Source organism: Populus euphratica, unplaced genomic scaffold, assembly GCF_000495115.2.
Source record: "Populus euphratica unplaced genomic scaffold, PopEup_1.0 scaffold140.1, whole genome shotgun sequence".
In the NCBI taxonomy this organism is placed as follows: Eukaryota; Viridiplantae; Streptophyta; class Magnoliopsida; order Malpighiales; family Salicaceae; genus Populus; species Populus euphratica.
Window position 1 is genome coordinate 287,638 of NW_011500028.1, and position 21,078 is coordinate 308,715.

Consider the following 21,078-nt stretch of genomic DNA (forward strand, 5'->3'; position numbering starts at 1 on the left):
GATTTTTATTTTTTTAATTTTAAAATGGTACTGTTTTGACTTTATAAATCAATCTACGTTAACCCTTCTAACCTATAATTCATGTCCTAGATGTCCTAGACGGAGTCGTGATTAATAATTTTGAAAACAAAAATTATATATTTTTCATTCAGTATCTTTTATTTCCCTTCATATATATTAGTCGTAAATTAAGTGATTATACTGTCTATTGAGCTCTCAATTGCATATAAAAATGGTCCTAATATATGAGGAAAAATTATTTATTTTTTGATAAAAAAAAAAGAGTTAGGAAATTATGTACGTGTTAAGTGTGTTTGTTTTTTAATTTTATTTTTTTTTAAAAGTTCAATCTTAACATGTAAAGCGAGATCATAATATATTTTATTTTTTCATGAAAAAAGATTTTTTTTTTGGAATAATAAATCAATTTCAATTGTAAAATGTATCAATAAAAGTGGTAATAAATACAAAGAATCAAAGAGAAGGGATATTTCACCCAGCAACAAAGAATTTGAACTAACTTTTCTAGACAATTGGTGCTTGAACTTTGAACTTAATTATTGTATTTGTCAAAACTTGACAACCTAGACATGTGCAGCATAATGTTTTTTTTTTTTGGCTGTGGAAGCGTTTTTAAAAAAAACACTATTTTTTTAATTTTAAACTATTTTTTTAAAATATTTTTAGATTATTTTAATATATTGCTGTTAAGAATAATAAAAAATATAATATTTTAATATATTTAAAAAACACTTTGAATAAAAAGTAATACTATAATACCAAACTCTTACTTTGTGCATTTGATACTGTGATATTGTATATTTTTTTAAAATATTTTTTATTAGAAAATATATTAAAATAATATTTTTATATATATATTTTAATTTTGAACATCAAAACTATCATAAAATACTAAAAAAACATTAATTTAATTTTTTTTCTAGCCAAATACACCCTGATATAGTTTCCAGTGCAAAAACAACTATGATATTTTTTTAAAAAAAACGACACTCTTCAATTAAATATAAACTAATTAATTATTTGAGTTGTATCTTTTGTAGATTTATCTTAATTTTACCCTATTTTTTTCATTTTTCCCCCTTTCTAGGAATCAAATACTTCCAATCAATGCTCTATTGTATAGTAATTTTCTTAACCTTTCCCCCATCTATAACTAAAAAAACAATGATTTAAGACCATGCAATGATTAAAACCATTCTAGCAAGCACATGACATGCTTCCAAACAACCAATGTACATACATTTCCACAAGGTAGTTGAAATAATTCACAACCCAACAAAAAAAAATTTAGTTTTAAAATCCTTAAAATAGTGTAAAAAAAAAAAGGGGAAAAATTCTAATGGTAGGTAGAGGAAAGATGGGGGAGCCACAAAAGACCATTGGACAGCAGGATGGCAACCCTGTCTTCGCCACCCTGTTCTCACTCACCTTCCTCTTTACCCCTTTATATATACCTACCATCCACTTTCCTACAATTCATTGTCTCCATTGTTTTTGTGCTTGCTTTGCTTGTTGCCTTGCCTCTCTACAATTTCTCTCTAAAGAAAACCCTTTTCAAAGAGGGATTTGTAGAGCCTTTCTTCTTTCTTTCTATATCTGTTGATCAAGAAAATGGAGGCAATGAAAATGAAGATCTTTGTTGTGTTGATGGTGGTCTTGATGGCCTTCTCAACCATGCAAAAGACTGCGGCTGCCGATGCACCAGCACCAAGCCCAACATCTGATGCCACTATCTTTGTTCCCACGTTCTTGGCATCTCTTGTTGCTCTTGCTTTCGGGTTCCTCTTTTGAGCCAACTTATTAGTGTTATAGCATGGTTTCTCTCATTTCTTTCCCTCCCATTTTTCTTTCTTTCTACCCTTAGGATCACTTTTCCATAGTCTTTTGTAATGTTGGATCTTTCATGCTTACAATATGGGAGTGACACAAGAAAGAAGGAGAGGAAATGGGTTGGGATTTCTCCCTTTCTTTTTTTTTTTTTTTTCTTTTTGTATTTATTTTATGTATTGATGTACTTGGGGTGTGATTCATGTCTTTTGATGGCACTTGTGTTGTATTTCCTTGTATAATTCCTTTTCATTTATTCATGTATCTTACTTTGGCTTGAGCTTCTCACTTTTATTTGTGATTAATCCTTCCTCACCCTTTTTTTTTTAATAAAGTCTTGCTCTTTGTTTCTTCTTCTCCATTGAATTTGATGTTCTCTTTTTTTCATGGGAATAATTGATGTCCTTAACCATTTGATCACCTCATAACAAATTCTCTCGTTGAGGTTTAGAGGGGTCACTGAGAATAGATTCTAGTTAAACAAGTGAAGGACCAGGTTGAAAGCTTTTGCTGGAAGGATGGTAATGAGCTGTAGTTTGGCAGATTCCATCGGAGTTTATGTGGTAATTGGTGAAGGTGATGATTGTAGACAGTAGTTGATGGGGCCTCCAATTATGATTGTGCTAGGCACAATGGCCAGGCAATTGAATTTGAAGGCATGTCATTGGCCTACCATGTGAAGGTAAAAAAGTGGTTAGTAATTCCTGACATGTCAAGAAATATGGTCCAGAATCAAATGGCCTGGCAGTTATAAGGGAGCCCAGAAGTTTTAGGAATTGTATTGCCACAAAAATCTGGTAAAAGCATTTCCATGATAAAACCAATGCTAATGAAGCACCGATCCATTGAAATGAAGCATGAGGCTTCCAAAATCAAATCAAACTTCATCTTTTTTTAATGGGAAAACCAAACCCTAATCTCAATCATTAGTGATGCTCTGATTCTATGGGCCAAATGTATCTCAAAACTTGGCTGATTTGGAATGCTGGACGGCTTGAAAAATATTGCCTACTGCCCTGATGTGCCATAGCCACGCAAGATGATATTTTCCATTTGATAGTGACACCTGATTCTTCCTTTGTTCTCTTGAACTAATACCACCGGTAAAGTGATGGTCACCAAACTTTAAGGATGCCCTGCAACGACATGCCATCAAAATCCTGCTTCGCGTTAAAAGAAACCTAGTTTTAATTTTACCAACAAGGGCAGGCCATAGTCGTCGATGGAAGAACTGTGGTTAATGGAAAGAGCACTCACAAAAAGGTTCCATTGTCATTAAACTTTGCCATCCTAGTGTTCCCCATCGATTTCACCTCTATTTTTTTTTTTTTTTTAACAAAATCACTCTTTGGGCCATCCAATCCCTAGACCACACCAACAATGTAATGAATTGTTAGACTATGGACATTTTATGAATCAATATTATTAGAATTATGGGTGAGCGGCCAGGGTAGGAGTTAAGACCAGTTGATGATGTGAACATGTTAACAAATGGCACATGCTTGTCGGGACATAGACCTGCACAGCAGTTTTTGTTTAAAAGGAATCCATTTTATATTAAGCTTTCTTGGCCTAACTAGTGGCCTTAATCATAGAGGATTATGCTTGCTAATCCAAGCACCTGCAGCCCAATTAAAATTTGTTCCCACAAGGATAACCAAATTAGAACTTCAAAAAAAAAAAAAAAAGTTGTTTGACAGCTACGGAGATTTGTCATTAATTTTGATTAACTCACTGATCATCTATTAATCAATGAGAAGATGAGAATAGAAAGCATGCAAAGGTGACATGTGGAATCTCACATCATATGTGCTATGCACACGAGGCCTGTGAAAGTGACCAAATGCAGTGTCACCAGGCAGAAGTGGTGGGTTGGGGTAAGCTTTGTCTGGACGCCAAGACTTTGCATAAAAAACATGGGTTCTAGCATCTAGAGCCATCCATGTCCTTTCTTTTCTTACTTTTTGGCTTGTTGAGAATCCATTTGGTTTAATCATCAGGTATTTTCACGCCAGTATTCAGGCATTGAAATAAAATCCTGATCTGGCCAGGTTTTCTTCCATATCTGCACTAAAAATTTGTGTTTTGTTGTTTTTTATTGGATTCAAACCAAGATAGCAGACAGACACCTCCAAGGAGAAAGAGTTCACCAACGCTGATCATAGCTGCTCATGCCACCGTGTTCCTCTTTATTTTATTTTTTTGTGTACTGGGATAGAAAAAACATGATAGGTGTACCATTCTACACGTCTCATTTGCATTTCTTGTTTTGAAAGGACAAGAATTTACGTCTAAGTTATCGTATAAAAATTTATTTTTGTGTCTCCGTCTTATATATCTTATCTATTCTTATACACTAACCAAACACAACTTGATAACTTGGCAACCTTTTCACTCTCTGTATTCTTGAATCAGATCCAATAACCAATCAACTATAATGATAATTTTTCAGAAAGTGCTATACGTGCACATGCACATATATCATCACCAAGGATACAAGCAATAACGTTGAATAAACGAAGAAAAACTTCTATCTTAGAGGCAAAAATCGATATAGAAAATTGAAATGCGAGATAAATAAAAAGGGTATCTATTACAAGGGTGGTGGTTATGTTTCACATAAACAAAATCTACAAACATGTTGTGCCTAGAGAAACAATGAACTGCCTATTCATTTACATTTTTGGCATCTGCTGTCAAAACCTATATCTGTTAGATCTAACTATTTCTTCCCAAACATTTCATTTCTTTCTAGGACTTCAAAAAGGAGGGCTATGCATCAGCAGGCTACAATTACATTTACACGTTATAGTTTATTGTACATAGGAGCACCAACACAGACCTGTTGCTTGTGTCTTATACCTGTGACCGACCAGGCTGTGACGAGAGCTCTTTATCAGCAAAATGAAGCAGTCTTCTGAGTCTTAAAACCATGTCACAATGAAATGGAAGTGCGGTTCGTCGCTCCAAATATGCTGGGCTCACAGTCATCCATGATAGGGCTTGAAGTTCTGCTGCGACACTCTCAAGAACTACCTGGGTCCTGATTTCAAAATCTTTACCATCTACACCTAAAGTCCGGCCCCCTTGCTTCATAATCCTTCGAAACATTTTATCTTGGGTCATATTATTGCCTCCATAATAATCAATGAGACTCACAGAAAGAACAGAAGGCCATTCTTCTCTTGAATTGCTCTTATAATCTCTCCTCACGGAAGGTACAGCCTTTGAAACCACAAAACCAGTGGAGAGCGGAATTGCAGATCCCTTGCTATGAAGGAGATGTGCAAGTGGTGGGGATTCAGCAGTGAGGCATGTTGGGTGCTGCAGGGGTGTTGACGGAAGGAAGCGCATACCAGGTGATGGAATTAAAATGTAAGATGCTGATGTTGAACCGAGAGACTTTACAGGAGTGATACCTTCCAGATAGATTGACGTGCCAACACCACTGCCACTTCCTCCTACACAACTTTTGCTCTTAGAACTCAAGGCAATAAAGTTATGAACTCCAACCCTAATTAGTGGAGGAAACGATGTTCCAAGAAATCTCAACATAAACCTGATTACATGGATATGATCTTATGTGCCAAAATATTTCCAACTCCTCTAAACAGGCCACACCAAAACTATTTCACATGTTCCTAAAGTTTACAAAGTATGCTTGCTTGTGTTAATTGTACATGCATGTCCAGGAAAGGAAAACCATGCCCAATGATTGAGCAAAGTGGCAATGTAACGTGTGCTTTTAATATGTTTATTGTTGTGTATCTTCATCACCACACCAACATAGCAGTATTGTCTAAAGTCATATGAAAGATTTCCCCAAAGGACACCAAGTCTATGCCAAGGTTACAGTCCATCTACATCCAAGAAAATGAGACTGGTGATCAAACGTAGCTACTGTGGTAGCACCGCTGAAAACCAGGTGCAGCGAACAATAGATGAAGAATGTGACCTTTCTTTAACAAGGGTATCAAATGTTTTTAATATGAATGCACTGAGGGGAAATAAAGAATGAGAGTGAAGGAGAGAACATCAACTTACCAGGAGATGGTGTATCAGCCTGAAGCAATAGATGTAAAGAATGGTCAATTGAAATTGTAACAAAACTGATGCTCTGCATCCACTGAAGCATCCCCCTTGAGTTGTCAACTGCTGCGTGCCCACCCATAAGCTGTTTTCTTGAAGAAGTTTGCCCCAAACCACCCTTCATATAGCCAGATGCTTTTGAGTGAGGGCTATACAATGGACTAGGTGAGGAAGGCAAGGTTCTCTCTTGAATTAAACCCATCTCCTGTTGCTGCAAGGAAGCCCCATTAGTGCTTGCAGCCATCCCATCAGGCATTGATCTCCGTAGTTGCAGTGGCCATTTCTTCACCTCAGAACCCCCAACTGAATAAATGGCTTTCTGCCACTCTGTTTAATCACACAGTAGAAGAAAAATAACAAGAAGTTAATGCCAAAAGAATAGAGGGAAAATAGAGGTCAGAAGTCATAATCACAACCAAAAATCCTTCAATCAACAGGCTAAATGGGTAATAGCTGCAGGCAACAGATAAATTACTGGCAACTTAGCAAAAGGTTCCAAACACGCTAAACCATATAAAGGCACCCCAAGACTGCAGCGAGACTTCCATTACTGGTAATTGGTAAGAGAATCACAATGGAAGACATCTTCTTTTATTTAAACTGAATTCACATACCATTTACTTGTTGCACATAAACAATAAAATAATTGTGAAGCAGCCAGTCTAAATAATGACAGCAGACAGGAAACCTTAGACATGACAAGGCAATTGATTGTAAACATCAAACAGAGAACAATGGAGGACTTGCATGAAAGAAACTTACATACCTATGTACTCAAGCTCAAAGAAGTTTCCAATTCGTGTAATCACAAAATCTCTAGGCTTTACACCACCAGTGTCAGGAGAGGAGCAAGCTTGAAGTATCTGACATCCCTGCTGCAAAACTTGTACAAAAAGGCATTGCAAACCTTTTGTATCCTGGCGACTACTAATTCCACCAAAAGGGAATATATGGCTGTCAAGCAATTCTCCTCTTGCATCTGTCCAGATGCAAACAAGCCAACGCCAGTCCTCTGTCCATCCATAGCAGCAATGCAGGCTTGGAAGAGTCTTTTGATAACTAGATCCATAGCCATCGGGCTCAGATCCATCATGTTGTGAGCTAGATCCAGAATCCACACTCCCTGCTGAGCTTGCACTTTGCATGAAGCTTCCACCAGTATCATCAGATTGCAGTTTTGAAGATTCAGAGACCATATTACCAATAATTGTAGGTGCAACAGCATGGTCCAGAGATCCGGGCTCTGAAAGAATAAAAAGTGGTTCAAACATGTAGCGGATCTCATCTTGAAGAGAAAAATCTCCATTTCGGTTTGGATCACAGGTCAAGCCTCCAGCCCTTGCTGTTTGCCAGGAGTTATCCCAAGTGCCAGATCTCAATCTAGAATCAATGTCAGTCTCTCTTGGTAACGAATTCCACATTGCTGGAACAGAACTCATTTGTGTTAATACTGAATGGGATCTACTTGATGTTGATGGCTGAACATCATTTGAAGAGCCTTTTGAAATTCGCCGGGCCTTATTGTATACAGTGAAAGCAGTCTCCTTAAGAATGATGAGCTCATTAAGAGCTGGACTAGTGACCCTAAAAATGGCATCAACTGTCACAATTTGCAATACCAATTTAGGAATGCTAAACCCGGAAAGTACTAGAACATTTGATGCTGACGCTTCATCCACAGCTGCCAAGCTGCTTAATGCTTTGCCAACCTGAGCCAGCAACATAGACCTCCTCTCTCTATTTGCAGGGGAAATGATTGACCCAATAGAAACAGAGGATTCAATGACAGTTTGTAGAACTGCAGCAGGTTCAGGAAAGGGGCACACCACATAGATAACCTATATACCAAGAACCATCACAGATGTATTCAGTTACACAACAGTAAACTAATACAACATTATGTGCTTGCCACAAGATGCAGGCATGCAAACTTTGGTCGCTCAAAAAAAATATATCATTGCCTGCTCAAGAAACTAGAGCACAGCGTAAACATTACACGGCATGACTTGAGTTCAACATATTCTGGAGTTCAAAACTAGCAGATAGCAACAACAAACCCACCCAGATTACCCGAAAGAACATAAAGATAATGATTTTAAGAAGTAATTCCCAGATATAACAGGAGTTCACAAGCAAAATCAAAATCAAAATATACTGATATCATCCATTAAACATGGAGAACATGTCATTAATAGCGGTGGCTAAAAGTGAAAGAATTGAAAGAAAAACGCCACACTCCTAAAGCCATTTTGGGATACAAGAAGCAAACCAGTAGGAGAAAAACACTCAACCTACGTTCTTCATTTAAGGAAAATAGAACTCGCTACTTACCATACAAGGGCTGCTATTGCCTTCTTTTGGGTTTGTTGATGAGGATGGACCAATTTTCAAAGCCTTGACAGCCTTTGAAAGAGACTTAAGATAGCTTGCCAGGTCCCAACCATTGGAAAGCGAGAGAAAATAATCGCTTATCGATCCCACAAGGGAAGCATTACTGCTTTCTATCTTCATTGACTGAGGGCAATCAAGTAGTACAAAACCAGAAGACAAAGATTTCCCTGCATCCATCTCCATTTGGTTTCCCAAACTCTGAGGTGAATGAGTTCCCAGTTTGCACGTTTCATAGACTGAAGGATGAAAAAGCATTCACAAGACTGAACCAATTTACATAATGACATAGAGCCATTGAACTCAAATAGATTAATCAAACAGCACATGCATGCGAAAAACACATGATTGCACATACATTGATTAGCCTAGGAAAATTTCATGAAGAATGTGATTTACAAATTAAAAATAGAAATATGAGCAAAATGAATAAGTCAACAACAGAGGCTTTTTCCCCTCAGGGCTAGGAATTCTTAAACAAAAGAAAAATCACTTCCCTAAAAGACTGGGATCACAGAATTTTATCCAGCACAATACTCATCTGGTTCTTAGCAAATCTTGAACAAAACCTAGAAATTACTTTTTTCCTCCAAGAGAAAAGTATGTAGGATCCTTTCCCTAAAATTGGAATGGTTGGGTAAATTTTTTGAACATGACCACAGTTTTATAGACTCATTACCAGGGCAAGAATATAAAATCACACTCACCAGTTCCAAGTTGTTGGAAAAAATCTGCAGCTGCAGAAGTAAGGGGATCAATGTCTGGACATACAACACAATAAGTTATCTGCAAAAGTTAACAAACAATAAAGTTTCAGTATCATAAAAAATGGACACAACAAAAAATCTCCTCAAGAAACAAACAAAACAGGGATGCAAAACAGACAGCAAGAGCATCCAAAGAAGGCGGTGGTTTCAAGGATCTTACTGGTTTTGGTGAAGCATATGGTTCAAAAGGAGCCTTTTCCCAGAGTTGTAAGGAGCTTGCCGATGTCTTAAGCCAATCGTCCTGGTACCTATTTGACAAACAATTCATTTGCACATTTCATACACAATGATACCAAATAATAAAGCTAATGGAAAAACTGAATTTATAGAGTTATCAAATAACAGGGGTAAGGCTTGGTCTACTTGAGTTATCTACCCAAAAAGAGCAAGTAACATTATGTCTAGAAGTCTAAAGTTATAAATGGCAATGAGATCTGCAGGATATCCTGTTAAAAACTGTGTATATAAAGTGTTACAAACATTGCAACAAATTCTCTGATTTGTTTGATACACAGATTCATAGACCAACCAGCCAGAGAAAAACAACATGCAATTTGATGAACTCAAAAAGTTTTGAGATCCACATATTCTTTCCTAGATCTGATTTTTTAATAAAGTGCATTCTCTAGATGTCTTATGTATTTTCTTAGCAATCAGCTTTGCATTCACCACAAAAGAGAAAATGAATTCTCATCTACATATGTTAAATGTCTTTCTTAATTTATCAACTGTTGACATGAAAACAAAACCAATTATGATACATACCCAACAAGAATTGCAGGCAAAGGAAGAACAAAAACTGTTGGCTTTATCCTGGGAAGAAGCTCTGGCTCTATTTCCTGATTTGATTTCCTTTGGGATGTCTCATCCACTTTAGCTCCATCTGGTGTACTGGATGCTGCAGCAATTGAGAAACTGTAAACTGTAAATTCAAGAACCCAACATGCACACGGATGTGCATGTGAACACAGCATTACCATACCTTTGAGGGAAGATGATCCAGCAGCTGAAGAGAGGGCTGGGCTCATTGGTTCTCCAACAGACAGTGTTACAGTACTTGAATCTTTGCATTCACTTAAAGCAGACTCCCCAGAAGATCCATCGCATGTGGTTGCTCCATCACCTGACTGAATGTGGCCTTTGCACCAATCAGTGACACATAAAGGACCTTCCAAATTCCCAAAAGCAGATTTTAAGGCTATTTTGATTTCAGACTGCAGCAAGGTGGTCACTGCAGAAGAATGAATCTGAGGAAGCGGAAGAGGTTCCCATCACAATACAGTAAAGATGCATAGATGCAGAATTATGTTAAGTGTTTGAATATTATCCCACAATAAATCGTACTCATGAAAAACAAATGCTTACATCAGCAGAAAGTGGGTCTACTAGTTCCACGCCAGCAATGTCTAGAAAATGACAAGAAGCCAAAGTCCCTCCACAACCTGCATGGATCATGGAAGGCCCACAAGAAAATCCACGCCTCCAATGTTCTTGTAATGCAAGCCAGCCATAAGGACCATCACCACAATCAGCATCCAGAGCCACATCAACAAAGGAAGTAGCTTGTTGGACAAGCAATGACATGCCATCCAAAAGCTCCTGCAGTGGCTGCTGCCTTTGCCTATATGAGAGAACTCCTTCCTCGCTGAATGAATGGTGTGGCAAGGACACACTAACTTCAATATTCGATGAACTAGTATGTTTTGTTAATTTAGGAACTCCAACAGAGCGCCAAACACCTACAGGTGAATTAAGATGCCCATCTAGTACTCCACCATCCATATCCCCAGCTATTCTAACTGGTATAGATTCTTTTTTCTTCACTTCATGCCTGCCAGATATGTTGTCTGTCATGGTACTTGCATCACCATGCACCTGATTCAAACCAGTGCTTCCACTTAACCTATGCAAATTTACAGATGTAGGGTTACCAGGAGACAACAGTGTGTGTCGCACTCTACACATGGAAGCTTGAAACATAATGCATTCTACTTCAGTTGCCAGAACAGTCTTCATAGAAAATAAAAGGCTTTCTGCTCCTACTGTGCCATCACTCATTTTCCTCTGGGCAGATTTGACAGTATTTGATGAATTAGAATTCAATAATGGAGATGGCATCATCGCCTCACTTGTAGGACGGCTTTCATTAGATGTGAATGTTCTTCTATCAAGTGGTACTTTCCCACCTTCCACAAGAGTGTAATATTTCTTTGTGTCATTCCTTCCAGGACCTGTTTTCAGATTCACCTGTATGCCAGTTTTCTCATTTGATCCTTCAAAGCAAGGAGAAGATGGTGGTGTTGCACCATATGCATACTTATTTGAACTTGGATTTGAGCTCTCCACTTGGCGAGATTTTGGACAATATGGGCGTCTGAAAATTGATGAGGAGAATTCGCTTGTAGGGGTTTCAACTGCCCCATATTCTGGGGCAAAGGTCATCAAAGCTTCGGCTTTGATTAAATGATCAAACTCGCCTGAAGAAGATGATGGAGTGCAGTTCACTGGAATTAATGCCAGAGTACCATGTGTCTCTTCTTGGCTCTTGCTGGCACTTTCATCTATGACTACTGCAGGAGACGGATTAAAACTTTCAAAAGATGGAAAAGCTACTGGCGGAAGCATCTGATCCACAACATCCATTACCCCAATAGGACTGTTAGCAACTTCACCGCAATCAGGACCAGAAAACATAAGAGCCTGCGACTCTGCTGTTCCAGGAGGCTTCACAAAACAAAGGGAAAAACTTAAAACTTAATTTTGTTTAATTATAAAAAGACTATAAAGCAATTATAGGCCTTCCAAGCTCCTAAGGGGAAACAGTTGTAAGAAACATCAACAAAACATCTAGATTTTAGTGCTATTCAGCAACTGATAAGAGTTTCTACAGCAGGGTCTATCAGATGAAAGAGATGTCTTCCAGGTTCATAAAGACAAAATAATAATAATAATAATTATCGAGTGTCAAATATACCCATGTCACAGAATGTTTTCCCATTGACAAATATGCAAATCTTGTACATTCCTTTTCATCAGATAAACAATCAAAATCTGCATGCACTAGCACAAGCATGCATACAAATGAGTATCTCCCATATTGTGCACTGTGTTATGCTTGCAGTTGTATAGGAGATTACCTCTCCAAAAGGCAGATCATCATTCTCAAAAAAGTCCCCAAAATCACCAAATTCAGAGAGAAGAGCCTGGATATCCATGCCCGCACCTCTGTCATCGTCCCAATCCCAACGAGATCCAATCTGCTCATTTGCAATTCCTGTAATAGCTGAATCATTAACTTCTACTGAACCAAAATCTTGCATGTGAACATTTTTAACCATGCCCGCTTGACCAAATGGCTCAGTCATCCCTGTTCTAGGACGCTTTGAACCCTGCATAAGAAATACCAGCAAAGTCATCAGTCTGAATCCCACAAAATGCCTAAAATGAACATATACAAAGACAGGTTCAAGGGCTGTTCCCATTCATCATCCATAAAGACAATTTTCCAGTATCCCTTAATAATTGACAACCCATTTGAACTAAGTCCAGAAAATCATGAAAAAAAAACTCGTCCTACATAATAAAAATTGTAAAGCAACAGCATCAAAGGCTCATACCTAGATCATATTGATGCGACATCTATGAATGAAATGAACATAATCACCTAGAACTTCCAGTGAGGAGTCATTAAGTGCAGTTATAGTCAAGAAAAAGAAGCTGGCTTCTTTACCCTTACATTCCTTCTTTGCAGGATAAAACTCAGTCAAGAACGTATATTGTACAAGAGGAGTCATTAAGTGCAGTTATAGTCAACAAAAAGAAGCTGGCTTCTTTACCTTTACATTCCTTCTTTGAGGGATAAAACTCGGTCAAGAACATATATTGTACGAGAGGAGATCACATGAGAGTCAATTACAAGAGCAATCTAGCAAGCAGACCATGGAATTGCACTCAGAACCCTCAGTTCAGGTAATTTATAGTTTAGTTGCAGGGGGAAATGAGGCAACAATATCAAATGTTCACACCTAGATCATATTGAGGGGACCTTTAGGAATGGAAGTCTTTAATATTAATCAAAACAGTATAAATCATACAGAAATCCCTGCTAGAGACCACAGGCAACATAACAGCAGTAAAATGTCTAGTCTTCCCTAGTCTCTTATCACTTTGGAACTGGTTTGACATTGGGCAGACATGCATTTAGGCAGAGTCACGGATTATTAGGATTGCTCAAGTACCATAAAAGTCCTAGACATCCCTTTTGGAAATCACAAAAGAATAATAAGATCAAGAATCAAGGATTTTGCGTTCAGAATGACTAGTAGTTTGCATCTATTAATGAAACACAACACAAGAATGAAACTACAAAATAATCCAAGTCTATTTAGTACTCGCAATAAGTATAATTTTTCTGGATTGCTGTCTATGTGCACGTGTGTACCAATACATTCCTGCTTACAGTATGCCTGCTGGACAGTTTCTAACATGAACCAACAATTAATCTACTTTGCTAAATTCAGCAATGTAAAGAATACACTGATTTATGTAGTGGCTCTTTCTCTACAAGAAATGATTGCCATATAGGAGTTACTAAAAAGCATTATGTTGTAAGATATTAGGCCAACATAATCTAGTACTAGAGGCTTCTACAAGTTTCTATGTTCTAATTTGTTTATTCTATCTAATTTATGTAACAAGAAAGTCTCAATCCCAAACTACATAGGGTCACTTTAATGGATCTTCTGGGCCATTCCTCACAATCATATACCATTTCAGCTAGTGTATGCACACTTATTTTAAAAATCCAAGCCAACAAGATAAACCTAAAAAAGGTAAAAGATGCTTGTCCCTTGAATAAACTCAAAAAAAGGCAAAAGATGCTTGTCCCTTGTGAGCATGTCATTATATTTAGACTTTTGTAAACTTTAGTGTCAGCTCAAACTTAGGTATCCTTGTCTACAGATAATGAATATTTCAAGGATTGTAGGAGTCAAAACTATGAATGCGGATAAAATGGAGTACCAATTTGAGGCCATCATTTTCCATCTGATCATTGGAAGATAGACCAGATTGTCTGCATGACAAGGAATCAGCATCAGCCTCAAGCTCACCAGTAGTCATCTTGTAATCACTGTCACTAGAGCCGCTGCTTATGGAGCTGATGCTGCTACTATTACTATTGCTACTGCTGTTATATCCGTGCTGCATACGTACTCCATTAGATTCAATCCAATATCCTTCCAGAAAATCTGTATCACCACCACTGAAGAAAGAAGAAAAATGCAAGAGCCAAAATGAAGATCCAAGACCAACTCTCAACATTGATAGTTAATTATGACACTTAGCATGACCATTAAAAGATCTCATGCATACTCCCACTGCCCCATAATGCCTGTGAGGAGTTTTCTTTTCTTTTCCAAAACTATTTTATCAGTTATTGAAGCAGAGAAATTCGAAAGAAAGTACATGCAAAACTAAAAGAAAAAAATGAGAAAGTCAATATAATTTTTTAAAGATTATTCACATAGATGACAAGAACTTAAGAATAAGGGTGTGCTCAGTCCATAATTATGAGATAGGCGGTATCTATCCAAGTCTTGCTTGTTCTACTAAACCATATTTAACCTAATCACCTTTTGCCAAAGGGAATTTGCTTCCATGGGATTACCATAACCATTTCCCACCACTACAGTAAGTTTAGAACAATTTCTCATTCACATTTCCAACCTCAAACAACCTTCAAACAAGCAACATGAAATTTAGTTCTTGACTGTTTTGTATATAGTGGGATTTTCACTTCCCATTACTGTTTTTCACTGTTATAACGGTGTTTTCTCAGATGACAACCATAAATTACATACTGTTGGCGATTGCTAACAGTTTAAAAAAAAGTCTACCAACAGTTTTGAATATCTCATTTCTTTCATGCTTCGAGTTTTCACACTTTTCTAAGCACCCAGTGGTAACACCCCCCCCCCCCCCCCCCCCCCCTCCTCCTCAATTCAAGTTCATTTTTTTCCCCATCATTTTCACCTAGATAGCATTAAACTCCAAACATTTGCTTCAAAATTCAAGATCCAACTATCTTTTTTTGATGATTTGAGGTAAATATCTCAATAAAAGGAATGTTTTGTAGATGAATATTTTATGACATCAAGGCAAATAGTATTTTTTATGATATGTAACCAGTCATAGTGTTGCTTGTGTTCATTAAGATACAATATTAAAATACTTATGTTACTAAAAATTTGCTAAAAGTTGCTAATGATGCACAATGAAGGTGGCCAAGATAGTCATGGTGTCACTGGACCATGATTTGAAAGCATGGAAAACACAAGCTAAGGTGGCACATGCATGACTAAAAATACCTGAGTACATGGATAATTAGATAAAAGCATGTGATGGACTAGATTTATAAGCTTACTAAAAAAATGAGATCTTTAACAGCATAATTTCTCAAGTAGTATCAGCAATGTCCATTCGAAAAGCATGAGCATAACTAACCAATGCATAAAGAATGATGAACCAGGCAGTGATGGCCCTATCCAGTTTTGCAGCCAAAATCTGCAAGTACAAAACCGATGTTGGCTTAAGCCACATATAACAATATTTATGAACAAACAGAAATAAGCTTATTGATCATCCCAACTCTGAAACTAGAGAATAAAAAAGTATACCCAGAATAAAAAAGCATACCCAGAACCTTGAAAAGTATAACCCTCCCTCCAAACCTAGAAAATAATTAGCACAGAATTCAATTTACCTTTTCAAAGAAGACCTGGCAAAAGATTTTTGCAAGACTGGAACAACAACTGCTTCAGCAGGATAAATAAAAGCTTTCTCATGAGCTGATAAGTGATCTGGCAATACCTTCTGATCACCTCTCCTTGCTGCAATAGATTCTGCAATATAATTCTTGGATGAATTCTTAGTTGACTGCGAGTTTGTTTGCAATGCCTTGTCACTATCAGACCTTGGGCAGCCTAGTGTAATTTCAACATAGCAATTTTGCCCCCTCAGCTGACAGCCAGGTCCTTGAGAAACATCATATGGCAGGCCAATATATCCATTTAATGTCCTAAACTTGCCAGAACTGTTGAGGAAAGCATAAGTTGGCAATGGAAAATATTAACCCGAACTCCAAAAGAAAAAGAACTGTGAACATACAGATTTCTACAAAAAATTACCTCAAATACACTTGCTTGACAAGATCACTTGGACAACATCCTGTCAGCGAACCACGAATTCCATGAGGTGAAGCAATCACTACAAGATGAAAACATAAAACACAAATTAGAGATCTTGATACAGAAAATACACGCATAATTGCCATTGTCACATGACAAGCAATCCAGCTATTCATAAAGAAAGTGAAAAAACAGCCCATGGATCGACCTTGCCACCACCAATGGTAGGTGGTTTGCAGGATGTGGAACATTTTACAGGTTAAGCAAATGTAGAAATGCTGGATAAACAAATGCCCAGACAAATCAGAACCATATATTTGCAAATACATGTTGCTTTCTAGAATTCAGAAAAGATATTGCCCAGTAATACAGCAAAGATATTTTAGTTGACCATGTGGCACAACCCGAATACAAAGAACAAAGTTTGCTTGAATGCTGAAAATGCTAAAACCTTAGAATGGGCATCCAACGTACCAATATGCTCATGCATCAACAAACTACCTTCTCTACACTCTACAATGAAAAGTGATATCAGCTTGACTCAGAGTCGATTGCACCTTATTTTTATTTACATTTTCTTGCAGTGATAACTTTGTCTTATAACTATCATAAATAGTCATTCAAGTTCAAACTCAGACAACATTTTTTCTTTTATGTTTCTCAAAACACATCCACATGTTAAGACACTCTTTTTCATAGATGTCCAGATTCTGACACCATCCAGAAGCTATGATTCAAGAATGACAAACTCAACTAGATGGAGGTGTTTCTTATGTTATTATACTCGTGTTAACTTGCAAAATCCTCAAGTGTATCCCTGAAACAAGGGTAAATTCGAAGAGACAACATCATAATGCGGAAAAAATGCTGCTTAAAGCTCAAATCCTAAACAATAGAGGGGGGAGGGGAATTCGGTTCTGTAATCACTATAAAGAAGTCATAATATTCTTGTAAAATATGTGATGAGATCATTCCTAAGAAATCCCAACATGTAACATTCACCAACCTGGAAGCCTATAACTGGAATTTGTAGAAGAATGTTTTAACACTCTTTCCACATCACCATTAGAAAGTGCTCGGATATGCCTGAAAAAAAATAAAGACAGGTTATTTAAACGCGTACATTAGGGAAAGTTATTGATGCAATAATCACAACCATTAGAAAGTGCTCGGATATGCCTGAAAACAAATAAAGACAGGTTATTTAAACGTGTACATTAGGGAAAGTTATTGATGCATTAGAAACAAACTATGAAATTCCACCAACTTTGCAGATATTATCACGTGCACAAAGATCGTCTCTTCAGAGGCAGAGAAGATGAACTCAACTGTGGGCTGTCCTTTACTGCAAAACACCCACCAAAGAAAAAACTACTGAATACAAGCAAATTATGTTATAAAAAAGAAACATAAGTTTTGACTGTGTAACACAATATTACAGCTTTTTACTTGGTCAAGAACTGGATTGAAAATGAATGACTATTAGGAAACAGAAACATCAATGACCAAAAGAATGCAGAAGCCATAAAATCATTAAATTGTTTGATATCATGATTTTGGTGATGAAAATCATCAACATCATAATATTATTACAAGTAATCAAGAAATAATTATGTTCGACCTCGAAAGTCCTTCACTTTGAGATGGATGGTACTTTAAAAACACATCTCCAAAACGCATGTATGAATGCCTGGCCAATGCTCTGTAAATATCAATAATTTTAGTTAAAATAATTCAAAGAGAAAATATGATGAATGGGAAAAGTAGGATAAGTTTACCTCTCTATGTAATTCCTCAAAGATTGAGAAAGGGCTGCTGCAACCTCTTCAGAGTCCCCAGGAGCCACCCAAATTCCAGATGCAACAACTACAAAAGAAAGATACATTGGAATAAGACATTTAATGATTTAATTATACATCATTAGTGCAAATTCCATAAAAATGTTGCAAAAAGCGAAAAACAAAGATGGAGAAAGTACAATTGGATTGGGTAAAGAACATGGCAGACATTCATAGTCTACCAGAATCATAAAATATGAATTTCAGAAAAAAATAAAAGGAATGGAAAATATGAATTTCAGAAAAAAAATAAAAGGAACATTTACCTCTTAATCTAGACACTGCAGCTTGAGCCTTATCAATAACAGATGAATAACGTCCAGGAAGAAAAAGCCAGAGCTTTATTTTCTCATCTGTTAAACAGTTATGTAGTCAACATGGTCAGAACTCGAACACAGCATAAACCATGCATGATCAGATTCATTTATTTGTTCTTCTCCTTCCTACATGGGAGATAGGACCACGTGGTTGGTGGATGACCACAGATTGTAATTCTTACCAGGATTATGTAGACCTTGTGATGGATCCCAAGGTCCAACAAAGGAATTGGTCCAAGTGCTTAGAAGTCCCTCTTTCTGCAACTGCAAATGAGCCAAAATCACGAGACATGTAGGAACATCTTTCTGCTCTACCTTCACACTGTCCAACCATAAAAAAAAATCTATTGGTGATTTTTAAGCACATAACTGGGAGTACGATTCCCAATATTTTAGATGGCCTTGAGTTCAAATCACAGGCAATGATAAGGGATGCAAATGATTCTTGCCTCTTATCAGGTAAAGAGTTCAAATCAGATTCATTTGGGAGAAACTGGAACCAAGATATATGATGAAAACCACCCTGTAGAAATGGTTGATAAAGTTAAAAAAAAAAAAGAGAAATGGAGCAAAAGTATGATAGATATTAATAAAAGACTCAAAGATGACATGCATAAAAACTAAATATTCAGTTCAAGGTGTTATATTATGGAACTCAAATTCTGTGGGAAACTTCATCAGGCATTCAGGCAGAATAAAAATCTTATATTACTAAGAACATTATATGTAAGAGAAAATGTGACCAGAGCTAAAAAGAAAAGCAATAACAAAGATCGAAACCAATAAGAACAAAAAAGCCACTTTAAAATAGTTAGCCAAACATGTGCCAAGATTTTCTGATATTTTACTACCATTTAGGGAAAATAAGCCTTCCATAAAAGAATCGATGCAAATTTAAGAGCAGAAGTGAAAACGGAGAATCTATTCTCTTGCACTACTCTGTGGCATGAAGCTGTAGAATAGCTAGGTAGGGTATTTTTCATCTCCAAAAAGCATTAAGTTTGTCCCACTAACCGAGAAGAGTTGTTATTAATGCATGAAGAGGATTTTGAGAGAGTGGAGGGAAGTAAGATACTTTGGAATTGCTTGATATGTGCAAAGGTTTAGCATATTTGAATGGAGTTTAATTTTGGATCTTTCAGTACCAGCGCTTACCTATAGATAAAGAGGTTTGGTTGGCATCACTTTAGCACTGCGCCTTGTGCATCATTACAGGAGTATCTTTGGTGGACATCCAATTCTTGTTTTACATTGTTACATTTTTTAATCTCCAAAAGGATGCCTCATTTTCCACCTTGCATCAAAATTTTTTCTCTTAACAAAATCCCTCTTGATCACTAACCAGAAAAAAAATCACATCCTGAAGAACATAATTCTACCTTCCTAAACCGCTAAACCAGAAAAATTTAACATCCGCCACAAAACCTAACACCTGTTAACCAAACACCACCACGATCTTAATAGCCAACTTCATATTTAGCAATCCTTTCATGCAAAGCAGTTTCCCTTTAAACTAAGAGAATAATACGCTACAACCAACACAAATCACGTATTAAATACAATGCCACATGACTTTTCAGTTAGTTCTGTCGGAAACTTTAAATCCTCAATCTGATCATACTATACGCTTAAAACCATAAAAAAAAAATCAACCTACAGCAAACAATCAAAGTCGAAAGTCCAATACATAAACTAACACACATAAATCTTCAATAACATCAACCCCAGCATTTCCCTAAACAAACTTCAAATTCAATCACTCATCCTCGCATAAATTCCGAACACCCGCATCACCAACAATGTTTATACCACTATAATAACAAAGAATTCATTAGCTAACTACGACTAGACAATAAAGTATTCAATAATAAATAAATAAATAGTAACAGAACTGAAGTAAAAAAGAAAAGAAAAATACATACAATTTTGAATACATTAGTCCACATCTTTTCTCTTTCTTCAACCTGCTAAAGCTCCCAAGAAATAAAAATTAAAAAGCTTTACGCTACAAAGCAAGCGCATATATCTTCATGCAAGAAATCAAAGAGCAACACTTAAGCAGTGAAGTGCTTGATATCGATAGCTATAACTATTCGCACAAATCGACGCCGTTTAGTGAAATTTGAAAAGGAAAAACCCTAATTGACAGATTCAGAAGAAAGAAACGTAAGGGAGTTTGACTTGTCTACGTAAATCACCAAACAGAAATAAAAAAGAGGAATGAGAGGTAGAGAGATTTGGTTGGCTTACCCTGTAAGGAGGAAGAAGAAGAGGAGGAGGAAGAAGAAGAAGAAGCTGAAGCTGAAGCTGACGAGATAATTAATTAATATTAATAATTCAGTAAATAAATAAAAATTGAAGCTTTTATGGAAGTTTTTGAAGAGGTTGGATTCCTGTCCAGGCCCAGCCAAAGCCAGCAAGCCAGGTGTGTACTCTCTGGGCGAAACCACTGTTGGGACTCTCTCACGAGGAGATGCTGACTATGTTTTCTTATGACGGTTTTCAGGGACTAAATACACACCAGTCCTACCATTATCACTAATGTATCAATCAAGTAACTTACTATCAATTCTTGCAATTTAGGCATTATCATTTATCAATGATCAAGTACTTCACCATTGCCTTGCCTGTTGCATCACGGTCC

General features: G+C 36.8%; 1 protein-coding gene across 1 annotated transcript; it reads right to left on the reverse strand.

Moving 5' to 3' along the window:
• Positions 1 to 4,418: 4,418 nt before the first annotated feature.
• On the reverse strand, positions 4,419 to 20,702 carry LOC105142312 (mediator of RNA polymerase II transcription subunit 13-like). Its single transcript, XM_011049886.1, has 23 exons — positions 20,685 to 20,702; positions 20,357 to 20,398; positions 18,884 to 18,957; positions 18,617 to 18,756; positions 18,384 to 18,470; positions 18,058 to 18,145; positions 17,901 to 17,981; positions 17,547 to 17,624; positions 17,286 to 17,365; positions 16,280 to 16,358; positions 15,856 to 16,185; positions 15,597 to 15,656; positions 14,115 to 14,355; positions 12,230 to 12,481; positions 10,458 to 11,816; positions 10,075 to 10,339; positions 9,858 to 9,990; positions 9,253 to 9,340; positions 9,033 to 9,111; positions 8,269 to 8,564; positions 6,704 to 7,775; positions 5,893 to 6,264; positions 4,419 to 5,309 (listed from the first exon to the last, which is right to left on the reverse strand). Exons 2-23 carry the CDS (start codon positions 20,378 to 20,380, stop codon positions 4,705 to 4,707), a joined length of 5,883 nt encoding a protein of 1,960 aa, XP_011048188.1. The 5' UTR covers positions 20,381 to 20,398; positions 20,685 to 20,702; the 3' UTR covers positions 4,419 to 4,704.
• Positions 20,703 to 21,078: the final 376 nt, after the last annotated feature.

Bases quoted from the DNA above. Each gene is read 5' to 3' on its own strand.
- LOC105142312 (XM_011049886.1), bottom strand. From the start codon at position 20,380: ATGTGGACTAATGTATTCAAAATT. The intron at 12,482-14,114 runs GTACTCCATTTT...TTTCTTATGCAG, and splicing joins AAAATGATGGCCTCAAATTG to GGTTCAAAGCGTCCTAGAAC. The intron at 9,341-9,857 runs GTATGTATCATA...TTTGTCAAATAG, and splicing joins TTGCCTGCAATTCTTGTTGG to GTACCAGGACGATTGGCTTA.